This window comes from Strix uralensis, chromosome 7 (genome assembly GCF_047716275.1).
Source record: "Strix uralensis isolate ZFMK-TIS-50842 chromosome 7, bStrUra1, whole genome shotgun sequence".
Taxonomy (NCBI): Eukaryota; Metazoa; Chordata; class Aves; order Strigiformes; family Strigidae; genus Strix; species Strix uralensis.
Window position 1 is genome coordinate 21,105,911 of NC_133978.1, and position 13,762 is coordinate 21,119,672.

The 13,762-nt window shown below is 49.0% G+C and overlaps 1 protein-coding gene across 1 annotated transcript; it reads right to left on the reverse strand.

The window, feature by feature from the left end:
• Positions 1-296: 296 nt before the first annotated feature.
• WNT8B (Wnt family member 8B) lies at positions 297-12,941 on the reverse strand. Its single transcript, XM_074874803.1, has 6 exons — positions 12,777-12,941; positions 6,486-6,519; positions 5,042-5,180; positions 3,511-3,636; positions 1,335-1,477; positions 297-919 (listed from the first exon to the last, which is right to left on the reverse strand). The coding sequence occupies exons 1-6, from the start codon at positions 12,833-12,835 to the stop codon at positions 362-364; spliced, it is 1,059 nt and encodes a 352-aa protein (XP_074730904.1). The 5' UTR covers positions 12,836-12,941; the 3' UTR covers positions 297-361.
• Between the last annotated feature and the right edge of the window lie 821 nt (positions 12,942-13,762).

Sequence of the window (13,762 nt, forward strand, 5' to 3'; positions counted from 1 at the left end):
AGGTGCTTGTTTGGGGAACAGGCAACCTCAAAAAAGCAGGAGCCACCAAGACCACCTGTGTTTTCAGCGATAAAACCATAGTCATTGGATAGAGTGACCCTGTGTTGAAGGGACCAAATCTCACCTTGTTTTGTCAACGCTTGAGGGTCTACCCAGTCATCACTCACTGCACTAATGTGAAATGCCCTGCATGGCCAAGGCCTAGGGCCTCATGCAAGCTCTTTTCCTTGCCCAAGCCCCAGTGAGATGGGATTGGGAATGAGACAAAACTAAACCATAGGGAAATGGTGCTGGGGGCTGATGGGGAAGGCAGGAGAGGAGAGGAGAGGGGCAGACAGGACCATGGAGGAGCAGAGGCAAGTTAGAGCTTTCTCTTGAGCTTGCGGGTGGCCCCACCACCCCCACTCCGCTCCCGCTTCTCCTTGCGGACACAGAAGTACTTGGTGACCCTTTTGCGGCACTGCTCGCACCGCACGGCACAGCACCAGTGGAACTTGCAGTTGCAGCTGGACACCATCTCAGCTCGCCTCTCCTCCACCGCCAGCCCACAGTCCCCACACAGCCGCCGGCAGCTCCGCTTCTCCCACTTGCTGAGTGCCTTGCCCCTCTTCAGGCACTCCCTGCCCTCTGTGCCCAGCAGCCCCAGTGTCTTGTTCTCCAGGCAGTAGTCAGGAGAGTCTTCTAAATGGACCAGCTCCTTCTTGGAGATGGAGCTGAAGGTCTCGGCGATGGCGCCCCGGCTGGCAGCACTGTTCCCTGCCCCCTGCAGCAAGTCCACCTTCAGAGCTTTGTGGTACCTCTCCTTGAGGTAAGTGCCCACCTCCCGAAACTCAGGGAGCTGCAGCCAGCAGGTCTGGGTGGTGCAGCTCCCTGAAACGCCGTGGCATTTGCAAGTCCGCTTCATGGTCCCTTTCACAGCCTACACAGTGAGGAGAGAGAGGGGATTCAGGAAAAAGCCCAGAGGGGTCATTTCTGTGCTGCAGTGCATGGAGAAACATGGCTCCAGGCCTGTGGAGGGGTTTTCCATCGACCCTCCCTGTGCAGTAGTCCTGCCCAGGGCCTGTTGGCTTAAAGCTTGCAGATTTGCTTCTCCATGGTACTCCCCTACTTGAACTGGGAGAAAGAGGACAGCAGTAAGTCACTAACAGTGTAAGCACGGAAGGTTTGCTACCTCAGAACAAACACAACCTATCACATCAGTACTGCTGCTGTCCCCTTCTAGTTTTTTCTTCCTGATCTGTGCTTTTAGCCACAGCAAGCTGTGACTCTCCACAGTGAATGGCCAGAGCCAACCTAGTATGTGCTGTCGCATCTGGAGGGAGAGAGACACTCACCTTTCTACCCGCCTCGTTGTTGTGCAGGTTCATAGCAGCTCTGGCATCTTGTCCAGTCTCCAGGGCATCCACAAACTGCTTGGAAATGGCTTCCCCAAAGCCCACATTATCGCTGCAGCCTCCCCACAGCCATCCTTGCCCCCCTAGGAAAGGAGATGAGATATATGCTGTCAGGGAACCAGCCACTTGCCTGCCTGGCTTGTGGCTCTGGGGACAAGAAAGAGTCTCAGAAGTGATAGGAGGGAACGGAGGCTGTGGGGCGAATCCAGCCTTTCGCCTTGCAGTACTCCATGATTCCCTCCCCTTGGGCTCATGCCATTTCTACTGAGGCCTGGATAGTAAGTGGCTCATGCAGGCCGCAAAGGGTTACGTCCTGTGTGACAAACCCAGGGATTTCCAGGCTTTCTATAGAGCAGGATTCAGAAACCGTTCATTATCATGCATTAGCAGCCATATAGATAAAGCTTTGGGTCTTTAAATCACCTTCCCTCAAACCCTGACTTGAACTGGTTTGCAGGGACAGCATCTTGCTAACATGGATTAGCGAACTGGTCAGAGGGAACAGGTTCCCCTCCACTGAGAAACAACCCAAGCCTGGCACACATGTAACAAGGAGACCCTCTTTCTGGTACACCCAGAATCCTGGGACAATGTTTGGCATCTCAGAAGGGTCTGGTTTTCCATTTACCATAAAGAAACAAAGGAGTCAGCACAGAACTGGGAAAATGCACAGCAAGTTGTGGATGGTACTTTTCCTAACTGCATGGGAGCTCAACTGACTGGAAACATGTCATGTGGTTTGTTTCTTTTCCTCCTAGAGAAAAATGCCAAATTCTTTATGAAGTTTTGAAATGTGGAACATTCTGACCCCAACATGCCTTGGTGGTACATCTCGGGAGTTGTGTTTAATGGCCTTGTGCCTCTCTTGAAAGGCGTGGCCCTCGCCTGGACTCCCCCAGAGCATCGCAGTCCCCTCCCCCAGGGAAAAGCAGGGATGTCTCATGGGAGGTGGGGAATTGCAGCAGATGATGAAGTTCAAATCAAGAGCTGGGACTGAAGGGAGAATGGAAACCTTTTACCAACTTGGATTCAGCACAACAGCATTTAGAATTAAATCACACTGTTTTGGACAAGACCAAAAGTTTCCTTTGCCTTCCAAGGTTTTAAGTTCACAATGGAAAATTTTCATGAAAAACAGATACGTTTTGGGGAAAGGAAGTGTAGCATGACTAACTCATTTTTCCAGAGAAGACAAAATTTGGTGTGTCATTGCCCAAAAGTCTTGCTCTGCTAGATATGAGCTAACCCATGCCTTGGACACCTAAGAAGCAGGGGCTGTTTTAAAAACTATTAACCAATAAAGCAAATTAGTAAATACTGGACACACCAGAGGAGTCTGTCATAAACTGACACATACCATCTGTCCAGTGCAGCTGGGCAGGGAAGGGCTTTTAAAAGATTTTGATAATTTGAAATCTGACCTCTTTCCATTCAAAACAAAAGACCAAAATGTCAATGTTTTCTGTGAAAACTGAGTGGAGAGCTGTAGTGATGCAGCCTGGGGTTGCCCACCCAGAGGTGCTTAGCAGCTGTGGGCCTGGTTACCGCTGCGACAGGAATGGGGTGAAGGCTGTGTGCTGCCACAGCAGTTCTCCTGGTTTTGCTCTCATGTGCCTGCCACACTGACAAGTGCTGGAGGGGCCAATGAATGCCACCCTGCTTTCCCTCCTGGTAATTCTGATCTGGGGCCAGCCTCATCCTGTAGACCCTGGAAGCCCTGTAGTCCCTGATCAGCGCTGTTCTAACCAGACCTGTCATTTAGATGCATGGCATCAGATCTTCTTCCCTGCCTGTATGATACAGTCATTCCCTCCAGCAGCTTAAACAGAGTTGTTCTTGATTTGAACCAGGGAAACTGCAACCCCCTTCTACTTTCCTGCTCATTTAGAAAGATGGAAAACATCAAGGGCTCAGCCTCAGCTGGTGTAAATTGGAGGTGGCCCCATTAGCTTCCACAAAGCTGCTTTGGTTTGAGCCAGGCAAAGGTCTGCTCTGGCTATTATTTCCAGGTGTGAGGACTAGGAGTTGTTTCTGCAGGCCTCAGCAGAGGAGAGGAGAAGAGCTGTCTCCTGCTGTCTGGGACATGAGAGAGGGATGGCAGCTCATCTCTCCTTACCCAGCTGTCCGTTGCGGGAGTCGTCACAGCCACAGTTGTCAAAATCCCCCAGGCTGCAGTTCCGGGTCAGCGTGTACATGACGCCCGCAGAGCTGATGGCATGGACAAAAGCGGTTTCTCGGTTTGCTGTCACGTGGGAATAGAAGGAGAGTGGATGTGCTAAAGATTTCATGATGAGACCAGTGTTAGAAATTACTCCTGCCATGCAGGAGAGCGTGTAGGAAGAGATCTGCAATGGGCAAGGCTTTGTGGAGTGGAGAGGAGGCCCTACATGTCAGATTAGCTTAGTTTTGGCTTGAACTGCAGAAAGACAGAAGCTCCAAAATACAACCCAGACTGACTTGTGCCATTTCCAAGGGTGTGGATGAATTTAGCACTTGGCTGTCCTTGTGGGAGCTCAGCAGTGGGGATATAGCACAGACAGTCAAATGTCCCCCATGTCTCACTAATACAACCTAGAGGGAAAAGGGCCCTCTCCAAGGATCAAAGAGCTCCTTCCCACAGCCCCCTCGAGCCTTATCTTCTGCTGGACACTGTCCAGGGCTCAGAGCAGTGACCATACCTACCCACCAGGATCAGTGTGGTGATCATCAGCTGACTCCACTGAGCCTTTGGCTTTCATTTAATACCAGCAAGGTCTGGATCTGAGCAGATAACCTTGATGGGAACAGTTCAGCGACCCGCTCCCAGTCCCAGAGTGTTACTGTGCTGCAATTGCCTCCTCGATGCCCCACTTTGAAACTTCTGTCCACCTCTCCTGGGGCCCTGGTCCCTCGTCTGCTGCCAGTCCCGCCAGAGGCCTGAGGCTCTCCCTTCATACCCAGGTCCTGCCTGTGCAGGGCAGGTATGAGCTCAGCCCAGCATCATACATAGGTCTAGAGGGCCAGGTACATACTGAAACATTTCCTGGCACCTGCAAATGGGTAAGGAATGGGATACAGTGACAATGACCACAGGTCCACACCCTGCAGTGGCAAAGGTCATGGATGCTGGATTTCTGCCCAAGGTGACTCTGACATCTGGAAGCTGTGGGAAGACTTTTCTCCTGCCTCTTGGTCAGAGCACAGCCACTGATGAACTCTTTCCTGTTCCCTTTAGCCATATCCCTCTGCTTGCCACCCCAACACCCCATGCTGGTTCTCAGCCTCCCTGGGACACCCTGGTGTCAGACACGCTAGAAATGGTGTATCCAGCAGCCCATGCCACAGGCTGTGGTGGTGCATCCTTGTGGAGAGCCAGTTGTGTGAGGACTGGTGAGACACCCCTCTCCTGTGCAAGCTGGGGCTTGGTGGATCTGGAGGCGATGCTGGCATTGCGAGCCTGCCTTGTCTTGAAGCTAGATCCCAGCATGTGAATGGGAGCTGGTGAGTGAAGGGGACTCCTGGAAAGATCCCTCAGGGGCATTCCTGGGAGAGGCACATCCCAGGCAGGGATGGGGGAGAAAAGGAGGCACTTGGGAAGAGAGGAGAGCCCCACGGGCTCTAACCTGTAGTGAGGGCATCCCACTAGTGGTATCCAATACTTTCCTTACCGCTGCGCAGCCCACCATGGCTGGAGAGCTGCAGCGCCCTCTCGGGGCAGTTCCAGCGGTCCCAGGCAAACTGGAACTTGCACTCCTCGATGCCGCTCTGCGCCCCGGCTGCCACACTGCTGGAGTAGATGAGATAGGCCTAGAAGCAGAGCAGCGAGTCAGGAGTGGGGACAGTGTGTGCCCTGCTTCAGCTTCCCCAGCATTAATTTGCAAAACTGAGTCAGGATGAGTTGGCCAGCATGCAGGGATGGATAGGTGACAGGCTGGGAATGTCCCCAGGCTACTCCCAGGGTCCAGGGGAGTCACTCAGCAGCTCTAGTTTCCATCCCAGGCAGCGCAAAGCTGGTGTAGCCCCAGCTGCTTCCCACACAGCAGTGGGGCTGTTGCAGGTGTAGCTTTCCTGCCCCGCACTGCATAATGTGGGTCCTGCTGCTCTGGGGTCTAGATGGATGAAGATGCACAGTGCAAAACACCAGGAAGAACATGGCCCCAGGCTCCCCAGGAGGCTGGCATTCAACTGAAAATAACTTGCATGCTATCTTACAGAGACAAGATGTACAGAGCTGAGGAAGTGCCTCAGCCCTGGCTCCCCTGGGGAGTGGAGCTCATCACCAGCAGCAGCAAATGCGTTTTCTGCTGTGCTGGGTCAGAGCCTGAGCCTCCCAGGGGGAGAAGGCTGAGCTGTTGGCTGTTAGCCACATTAGGAGATGTGCCAGCCAGCCTCTGCAATAGGGAACCCCTTATCTCTCCAGCATGAGAGGAGGAAGACCCTTCTTCTCAGAGACCAGGGAGCTCCAGGCCAACAGGTGCCTCAGCCTGCCTCCTCCTTCACTGCGGCCCCAGGGGGACAGCCAGGGCTTTGGGGGAAGGTTGCTCCACCATAGTATTGAGAGATGTAGCAATAGCTAGATGGGCTTGGAGGTGTTCCTGGGGAATAGCCAGAACAAAAATTGGGTGAATTTTACAGCTGGTCCTGGCTAGGGAAAAAAACCTCAGAAAGAGGGACATAAGCAGACAGGGGGTCAAAAATACGGAACAAGGTCCCGACAATTCCAGTTGTACTCATCAGGGAAGTATGTTTTGCAAAGCCTACAGAAAGTACCTTTCTAGCTCAATGAATGTAAGTCCCAACGCTAACCTGATCATGAGGAAGAAATAGATCACAGGTGAGAGCCTCAGCTGGTGCCAATAGACAAATCTCCAAAATCCGGCCTCAACCAGCTTAAAAGGATCCCAGGACAACTTTGTTCAGGGCTGACACAGCCTAAGGGATTGCAGTTTATAGTAGGTCATTCCTGGCCCTTCTGTGCCTTGCTGCTGGAAACCTGAGGGTGAGGGGAGCTCTGGCTAAGGCTGGATGTAGAGGAGTAGGAAGGAGGAGCTGCTCCCTCCCCTCCCTGGGTTTAGTGGAATCAGGGACAGAGATCAAAGAGATTTCTCTTACCTTGGGGCCCGTCATCAGGAAATTATTCACTGACCTGGAAGACAGAGACAGTGTCAGCAGGGAGGGGGTGATGGTGGAGGGGCCTAGGGAATGCCTGGCATCCCAGGGCTCTCCTCTCTCCCCCTGCAGCCTGCCTGTCTCCTGGCTGCAGGCACCTTTGGTCTCTTCTTCTGTCTCCCTTTGCTGCTTCCTGTGAGCCAGGATGATGCCTTCTTCTTCCCCCCACCCTGCTCCCCCAACCAGGCTGTTCTGGGCTGCAGACCCCTCACAGCTCCCTCCTTTTGCTTTCCTCTGCAGAGCTACCCTTCATACCAATTGTCCCATTTTTTTAGTGCTTTCCTGTTCCCCCAGCCTTGCTTTTTTACCTTACCAAACTGCTGCTCAGTTTAACTCAGGGTAGTGTTGCCCCCAGCCCCAGGAGCTGGATCATGTGCCAGCACCACTCTCCCTGTGGGACCATGCCGAGGGAAGGAAGTCACAATACTGCTCCTTCACAGTGTGTGTCCTGGCATCATCCCCCCAGATCACAGCCCCTTGTTTTCCTGTGGTGCCAGCTCTGGCTGCTCACGCCCTCCTCTTGGTCACATTATGGTGATGGCTGAGCACAAACACACTTTTCCTCCCCATCCTGCTGGGCACTGCACGGGGTGGGGGTATGGAGAGGGGGTGGTCCCAGCAAAAATTTAACTTTCTGGTGTTCCCACTGAAGGTGTGAAGGGATCATCTCCAAGGGCTACAAGGTCTCCATGACTCTCCCCAGGGGCTTGCAGAGCAGAGCCAACACCGGCCAGTCTGACTCTCTTTCTCCAGCAACAAAGACGGTTTCAGCACAAATGGTCAGTCAGCGCTAAGGACTCCATGTGGTGCAGTTGCCACCATTAGGAATCTGGAGTGAATCCAGCTTAGATGTGTCACGGCAGAGAGGACTGAGGCTTTAAAAAGGCCCAAGAGCCAACCCCAAATATCCCTAGCCAGAAATGAAGCAAGAAAAGGAGGTTTCTCCTACAAACACCTCATTCCAGTCTCTCCAGGTTTGCAAAATTACCCTCATCGCTATTTCTGGTGAGCCTCTGGAGCATCTCCCCTGCGGGCACCCTAGCACTCCAGAGGGATGGGTGTCTGCTCTTACCCCAGGGAAGGCCAGAGAGGTGGCATGAGTGGTTTGAGACCTTGCAGTGAGTGAGTGATAAGAAAAAAGCTAGAGTATGCACCAAGAGAAACTGGGCTCTTCAGCTTCTTCTTGAGATGATGTTCTCCTTCAAATGCTGGATGTCTCCCAGTGCAGGATGCCTCTCCTTTTGAGCTAGCCCTCACAGAGCATTAACACATCTCTGTCCCTTCAGCAGAGCAGCATGCTCTACTCTGCAGTTGGGCTACCTGGCATGCAGTGATGCTTACTGCTTTTCTAGTTCCTCTCCACTCCCTGAAAATCCCAGTAGCTGGGCAGACCATGGCTGGATGCAGGGGAGAAAGGCCTGAGTAAGGGTACGGTTTTTCCTCCTTGTGTGTTTTCAAGCGATGCTGTCTGGAGCCACAGGTATCCCTGGTAAGGGGGAGAAATGCACTGTCCTGTTGTGCTACAAATCCAGCACGGAGAGTGCAGGGGCATCCCAGGGTGGGCTTGAATGCAGGCAGAAACAAGCACTGCCATCCCAAGCCAGGGAACAAAGTGTAGCCATGTTGTAGCCCTGCCATGGACTTGGGAGCAGACAGGGTGGCATGACTGGTGCCCAGACATCAGTCACCAGATATTTAGAAAGGATGTTTCCCTGCCCTGGAAAACCGCTCCTGCGGTCAGCAAGACTGTTTCACCTCCACTAGAAGTGTCCTCATGGAGACCCTCTCCAAGGTACACCACAAAAAGGAGCTCTTGTTATTTTAGCTTGGTCAAAATCACAAGAGACTTGATCTTCACTATTACAGTTTAGAAAGAGAGAACTAGTGTGCAAAGTTTCATTCTGGCAAGCCTAATTGTTTTTTGTTGGGTTTGTTGGTTTTGGTTTTTTTTTTGTGGAAATGTGTCCATATTGATGAAGCTTGCTTTGGGAAAGATTCCCCTGGGTCAAAACAAGAGGGAGAGGGCTGTGCCAGGGCACTGTGAGAGCAGGAGATCCTTTCCCTTTGTTCCAGGCCTGGGATTCAGACACGTCTGCGCTCCAGCCCCCATGGGTACTTTAGCACAAAGTCGATGGCTGTTTTGCAGAGGAATTTTCCTTTGGGAGCTGCTTCTGCATTGTACAGCTAATTAAATATTTCCTGGGACTTGGAGAGACGGCATCTGTAGCCGGGTGATTAGAGCATCGGGTGACCTGAATCACACAGGGCCATGAACCTGGGGCTATTCAGACTGTGTAAGCTCCATGGGTCCCAATCCTAACGCAAGTGGATAGCAGCACGAACAAGTCATTTTTCCATCTGGTTTCCCTCCTGTCCTTTGCCTTGACCTTAAGCGCTTTGCTATGGGGACCACACTCAGGATGGCGTCGGTGTGAATCTGAGCCCCTGGTAGCAGCTGTGAGAAAACCGTGGTAAAATGCCCCTGCATAGGCAAGATCTAGAGAACTGCAAGTCCTCTCTTATCTTGCTTTTGTGGCCAAAAAGAGAGATACATCCCATCTGCATTCCTTCCCACCTAGGTAGGAAAAGCCAAATTCACAGTGTGCAAGAAGGATTTGCTTCAAACCCTTGATGGCCTCATCTTGGATTAGGAACATCTGAGCTGTTGCAAGGGTAGCTTTAGGAGGAGGATAGTAATCCACAAGTTCAGAGTTTACAACAAACCAGCCTGTTAGCAGGTGTCAATTGACATAACTGCATTGAAGCAGAGGATCTGTTCCTCCTGGGATAAACCTCAAGGTTCACAAAAAGGCCAAGTTCAGGATATGCCAATTCACCATCTGCAGCTGAGCAAATGGTACAGTAGCAATTTCCCAGCAGGATATTCTAAACATTTTTATTAAGTCAGAGAGACAGAAGGCATTTTTCCTGAGCTCTCTGATCAACAGGGAGGCATGCTGCTGGGCGGGTTTGTAGGACTTAGACAAGTAAAGGATTCATTTAGACTGGTACACTTGACCCCCCCCCCCCCCACATTTAACTCTTGCAGCTGTAAGTGGATTCAGGAGGAGGGGAGATGGGACTGTTGTATGTCTGGAGGATAGCTGAAATTTTTCTTAGGCTGAGAGGGAAGGAAAGATAGTAGAGACAAAATCTGTGCGCTTTGTCTTTGCTCGTATCATCTAGCTAAGAATAATGCATCTCTATTCTGGATATAGTCTCAGGCAAGGGCAGAAGGTAAATTAAGCCATTTGCTCCATGGATGTAGTCCAATATTGACAATGCCACTAGAGTCATCTCTGTGCTGCAAATAGGAATCACTATGAAAATTAATCTCTCTTTATTTTTGTCTCTGTAGTTTGATTTTTTAAAATTTATTTATTTCTACTAGTTTTCCATACCACTGTAAAGGAAAGCAGAATGTAATTCTAAACTAACTAGCTAGCTGCATCTACAATGGGTGTAAACCAGCCCAATTTCCATGGCTTCGGTATCACCACACTGATTTAAAGCATTTTGAAATCTCTTCTTCAAGAAAGCTTACAGGGTTTCTAGCTATCTAAACCCTTTTCCCTCCACCTTCAAACTCCAGGACAGCAATATATGGACTGAAGCGGAGCAGAGACAGACCTCAACAGGTAGAGAGAGGAGTACCACTGAGTTCTTCAGCCCCCTCCCCAGCCCATGCAGGGCCCTGGGCAGGGCACACTGCTTCCCTCACTGCAACTCTATGCATCCACATAAAAAGCAAATCTAGGGCAAGTATTTTTTATTGCGTCCAATACTAGAAAATTATCTCAAAGCTAATGCATATCTATAGCAGGAGTTCTCTGTCATAGTTTTATTTAACCGGAAATCAAATAATGCTGCCAAGCAGCTGTCCCATTATATCTTACAGTTATCAAATTCTAATAAGCCTCTGATAATTTCTGCTCAGATACAACTTTAACCAATAGCAGCATGCCACTCCTCAGTTTAATATGCTCCAAGAGCCTTATCAAATCTCCCATTAAAGTATTTGTTTGATACCTATCACCCAGTGATGCTACTGTGCTGCTGGTTCTGCTCTTTAGAAAATTATAAAGCTGTATTAAGGTCTTTACTGTCATTGTTGTAAAGACAGAAAATGAATACAATTTCACTTTGGATCTGAGTTTTGTTCTCAAGCACAAACTCCCCCAAGTTATTAGAAAACCAGTGACACTGAAAAGTAAAGGCAATCCTACAGCTGAAGTGAAAAAAAAATTAGAAACAAGCTGCTGCCTTAGAAATTGTTACATTATTCCCACAGGATAGGATCCGGGAGGCAACTCATTAACATCTGGAGCTAATTTTTTTTTTCTTCATTTCTCTCTATTTTCTTATATTTATTTGTTTTTTAGTTCCTAAAGGCAACTCTGACATTTTGCTCATCTAGAAACATGCTGACCATTCAACCTAGCTGACATGGCCCAATCTAATCCACACTCAGAGAAGGGAAGTGGCCACATATATATAAAAAAAACATATTATTGAACTATATTGCTTCCTGCTGCCAATTCTCATGATTAAATCACAGGGAAAAAGAATCTTGTTGTGTCTTAAGCTGTTGGATCAGATAAAGAAGACCAGCAAAAATTGCAAGCAGGATTATTGTATGATTCCCACGAACCTTGTTTTTTTCTCCTCAAGAGTTAAGGGACAGGGTCTGTAATACGATCGTTTCAAATAAAGTCTGCAATTTTCCTTTCTCTCAGGAAATCGTGACCTATGAGCAACGTGCGAAGAGAAGCAGGGCTATCTTTAACTTTTCTCTTAGACAAAAACTTCTGAAAGGCAGACAGGGAGTTTAGACATCCAGCTTCCATTGAAAATGCCTAGGATTTCTGTATGCTCTGTGTGCTCTGAAATTTCTCCCCTTTGAACTGTTTCTTTAAAATGTTGAATTTTTTTAATCTTTTAATGTATTCTAAACCTGTTTATATCGAGGAAAACAAGAGACATACACAGGAAGAGCAGAAAAATAAAACCAAAATCAGTATGAGTTCTTGCCTAGCCTCTCTGCATAACATACATATTCCCCTTATTCCAGAAGGGAGATTTATCTTGAGATTGCTACATTCAGACATCTACAAATTATTGCACGTTCATTTAATCAGGGGAGTAGAAAATCTCTGAGAGAACATAAATTTAAATCCCAGCCTTACAGGAATGAGTTCCCATTTACTCTTGAGTTTCTATAATTTTGGTTTCTCCATCCATGGTAATAATCCTAGAGATCTGCTATGGGGGAGGCAGGGGATTTTAGTAATTGAACGGGAAAAGACTTTCGTTGCTGTTAGAGATAGTCTGTAACCCACTAAGCAGATTCCCCAGGGCATCACAGAAATGGAGAATAAAGTTTGGGTGCTCAGTAAAAACCACATAGGAAAAAATACCTACAGAGCCAGGTCATTTGAGTCCATCTCCATTTGGGCATGGGATAGATATACTCTGCAAGGAATGATACAAGGTTTGATGCAAGTGTAATCTCTTTCTGTTCACCCTTATAAAACATTTCTGGAAATAAATGTAAAACCACCCTTAGGCCCGCAGGAGATGACCACAGATTTGTGCATGGGGGAACTGGTCTGACAGGACCCAGGTGGTTGGGAACCAAGCCGTAGCAATCTCCGTACCAAAAGCTTCTCCCCAGGAAATCCTAATAGATGAATTTCAGACATGTGTAATCCTGACCCTATGCCTGTCAAGGAGCCCAGGTCTCAGGCTGCTCATCCGGAGTGACGCTCCTGTCGCCCTAACTCACCCCTGCTGGCTCTGAGCTCTTAATCAGGGACCGTCCTCTTCGGGGAGCACAGGAGAAGCCCCACTTGGTTTGATTAAGACAAGAAACAAGATGACTGTGAGCGTTTCGTAAAACAGAATTCCCTGGCTCTCCCATTGGGTTATCTTTGCAGTTGGAAGTGAGGGGCTAGATCCTCTGCATCCACTCTCCTCTCCTCTATTTTACCCCAGGTCAGGATTTGGCCCATATAGTTATCGTTAGGAGGCACAGGGAAAAAAGGGGACTTTCTTAGATCTAACCTCTCTGCCAGTGAGTGTGTTGGGACTTAGTTAAATATCTGGTCCCATTAAAGACCAGAACTGAGCTAAGTGGGAAAGAGGGGTCATTTAGGAAGGTGAAGAGGAATTTCCTTAGGGTGTCCGGAAAGAGCACCTGCCTGTGACACAGACTGAGGTGTTCTCGATACTCACCAGGCACAGCAGGATTGGAAGAAGGGAGTGAGGAAGAAGATGCCCAGATAAGGGTCCATGTGAAATACAAAGTCCAAATAAAGAGGGAGAAGGGAGATCCTAAAAAAACCCTGAATATCACCACCACCAGAGAAAATTAGAAAAAAAAAAAAAAAGAAAAAAAGAAAAAAGAAACACAACAAAATTAGGGAAGGGATGGAGTTATTTTCCACCCGGCTGTCCTGGTGTGATGAAGAGGCATATGCCCCCTGAATCCCAACTTCTGCAAAGGGTAACCAATCCTAAAGTAAGAGCTAAAAGGGGTTGGTGAAATGGAGCCGCAGAACTTCCTAAGAAGAGATTATCTACTTAATTAAAGATTTTTTTTTTTCCCTAAGTCCTTCAGCCAATCAGGACTCAAGTGCCAGAGAGAGATTGAACTGATGAAAAGAACACCCCAGGTTCCTCGAAGACAAATGCACCACGAAAGGGATAAGAGGGAGGGAAAAGGGGAAAACAAAATAAAAGAAAGAGAAAGAGAGAGAGAGGGATAAAGAAAGAGACAGCAAATCCCTTAAAGTAATCACTAGATTCAATCTCCACCAGCACTGCCCTGCTTCTCCATCCCCTGCAAAGGCAACTGGAAGGGCTGCTTTTGGTGTGCCCTTGCCTCCTCCTGCCTTGGATTGGAGACAGCACTGGAGCCGGGGTGGGCTGGGTGCTCTGGGATGGGGGGGCTTAGGTTCAGGCCACCCATGCCCACTGCTTGGAGGCTATGCAGCACACTTCAGGGAGAAGGCTGGGTAACAGATACATGAACAGCATTTTTGCCTCAGTCTCCCCCAGGAGTTTAAGGAGAATCAGGGTCAGTTCCTACCTCTGTCTCCTCCTCCATCACAGTGACCTGCTCTTTCTTCCCATCTCCTGTTTGCAACATGTTACTCTCACCTCAGGAGAATAAACCTTCCTGTTCCCCCTTAATTTTTCATTTTTGGGCTTTCCTACGA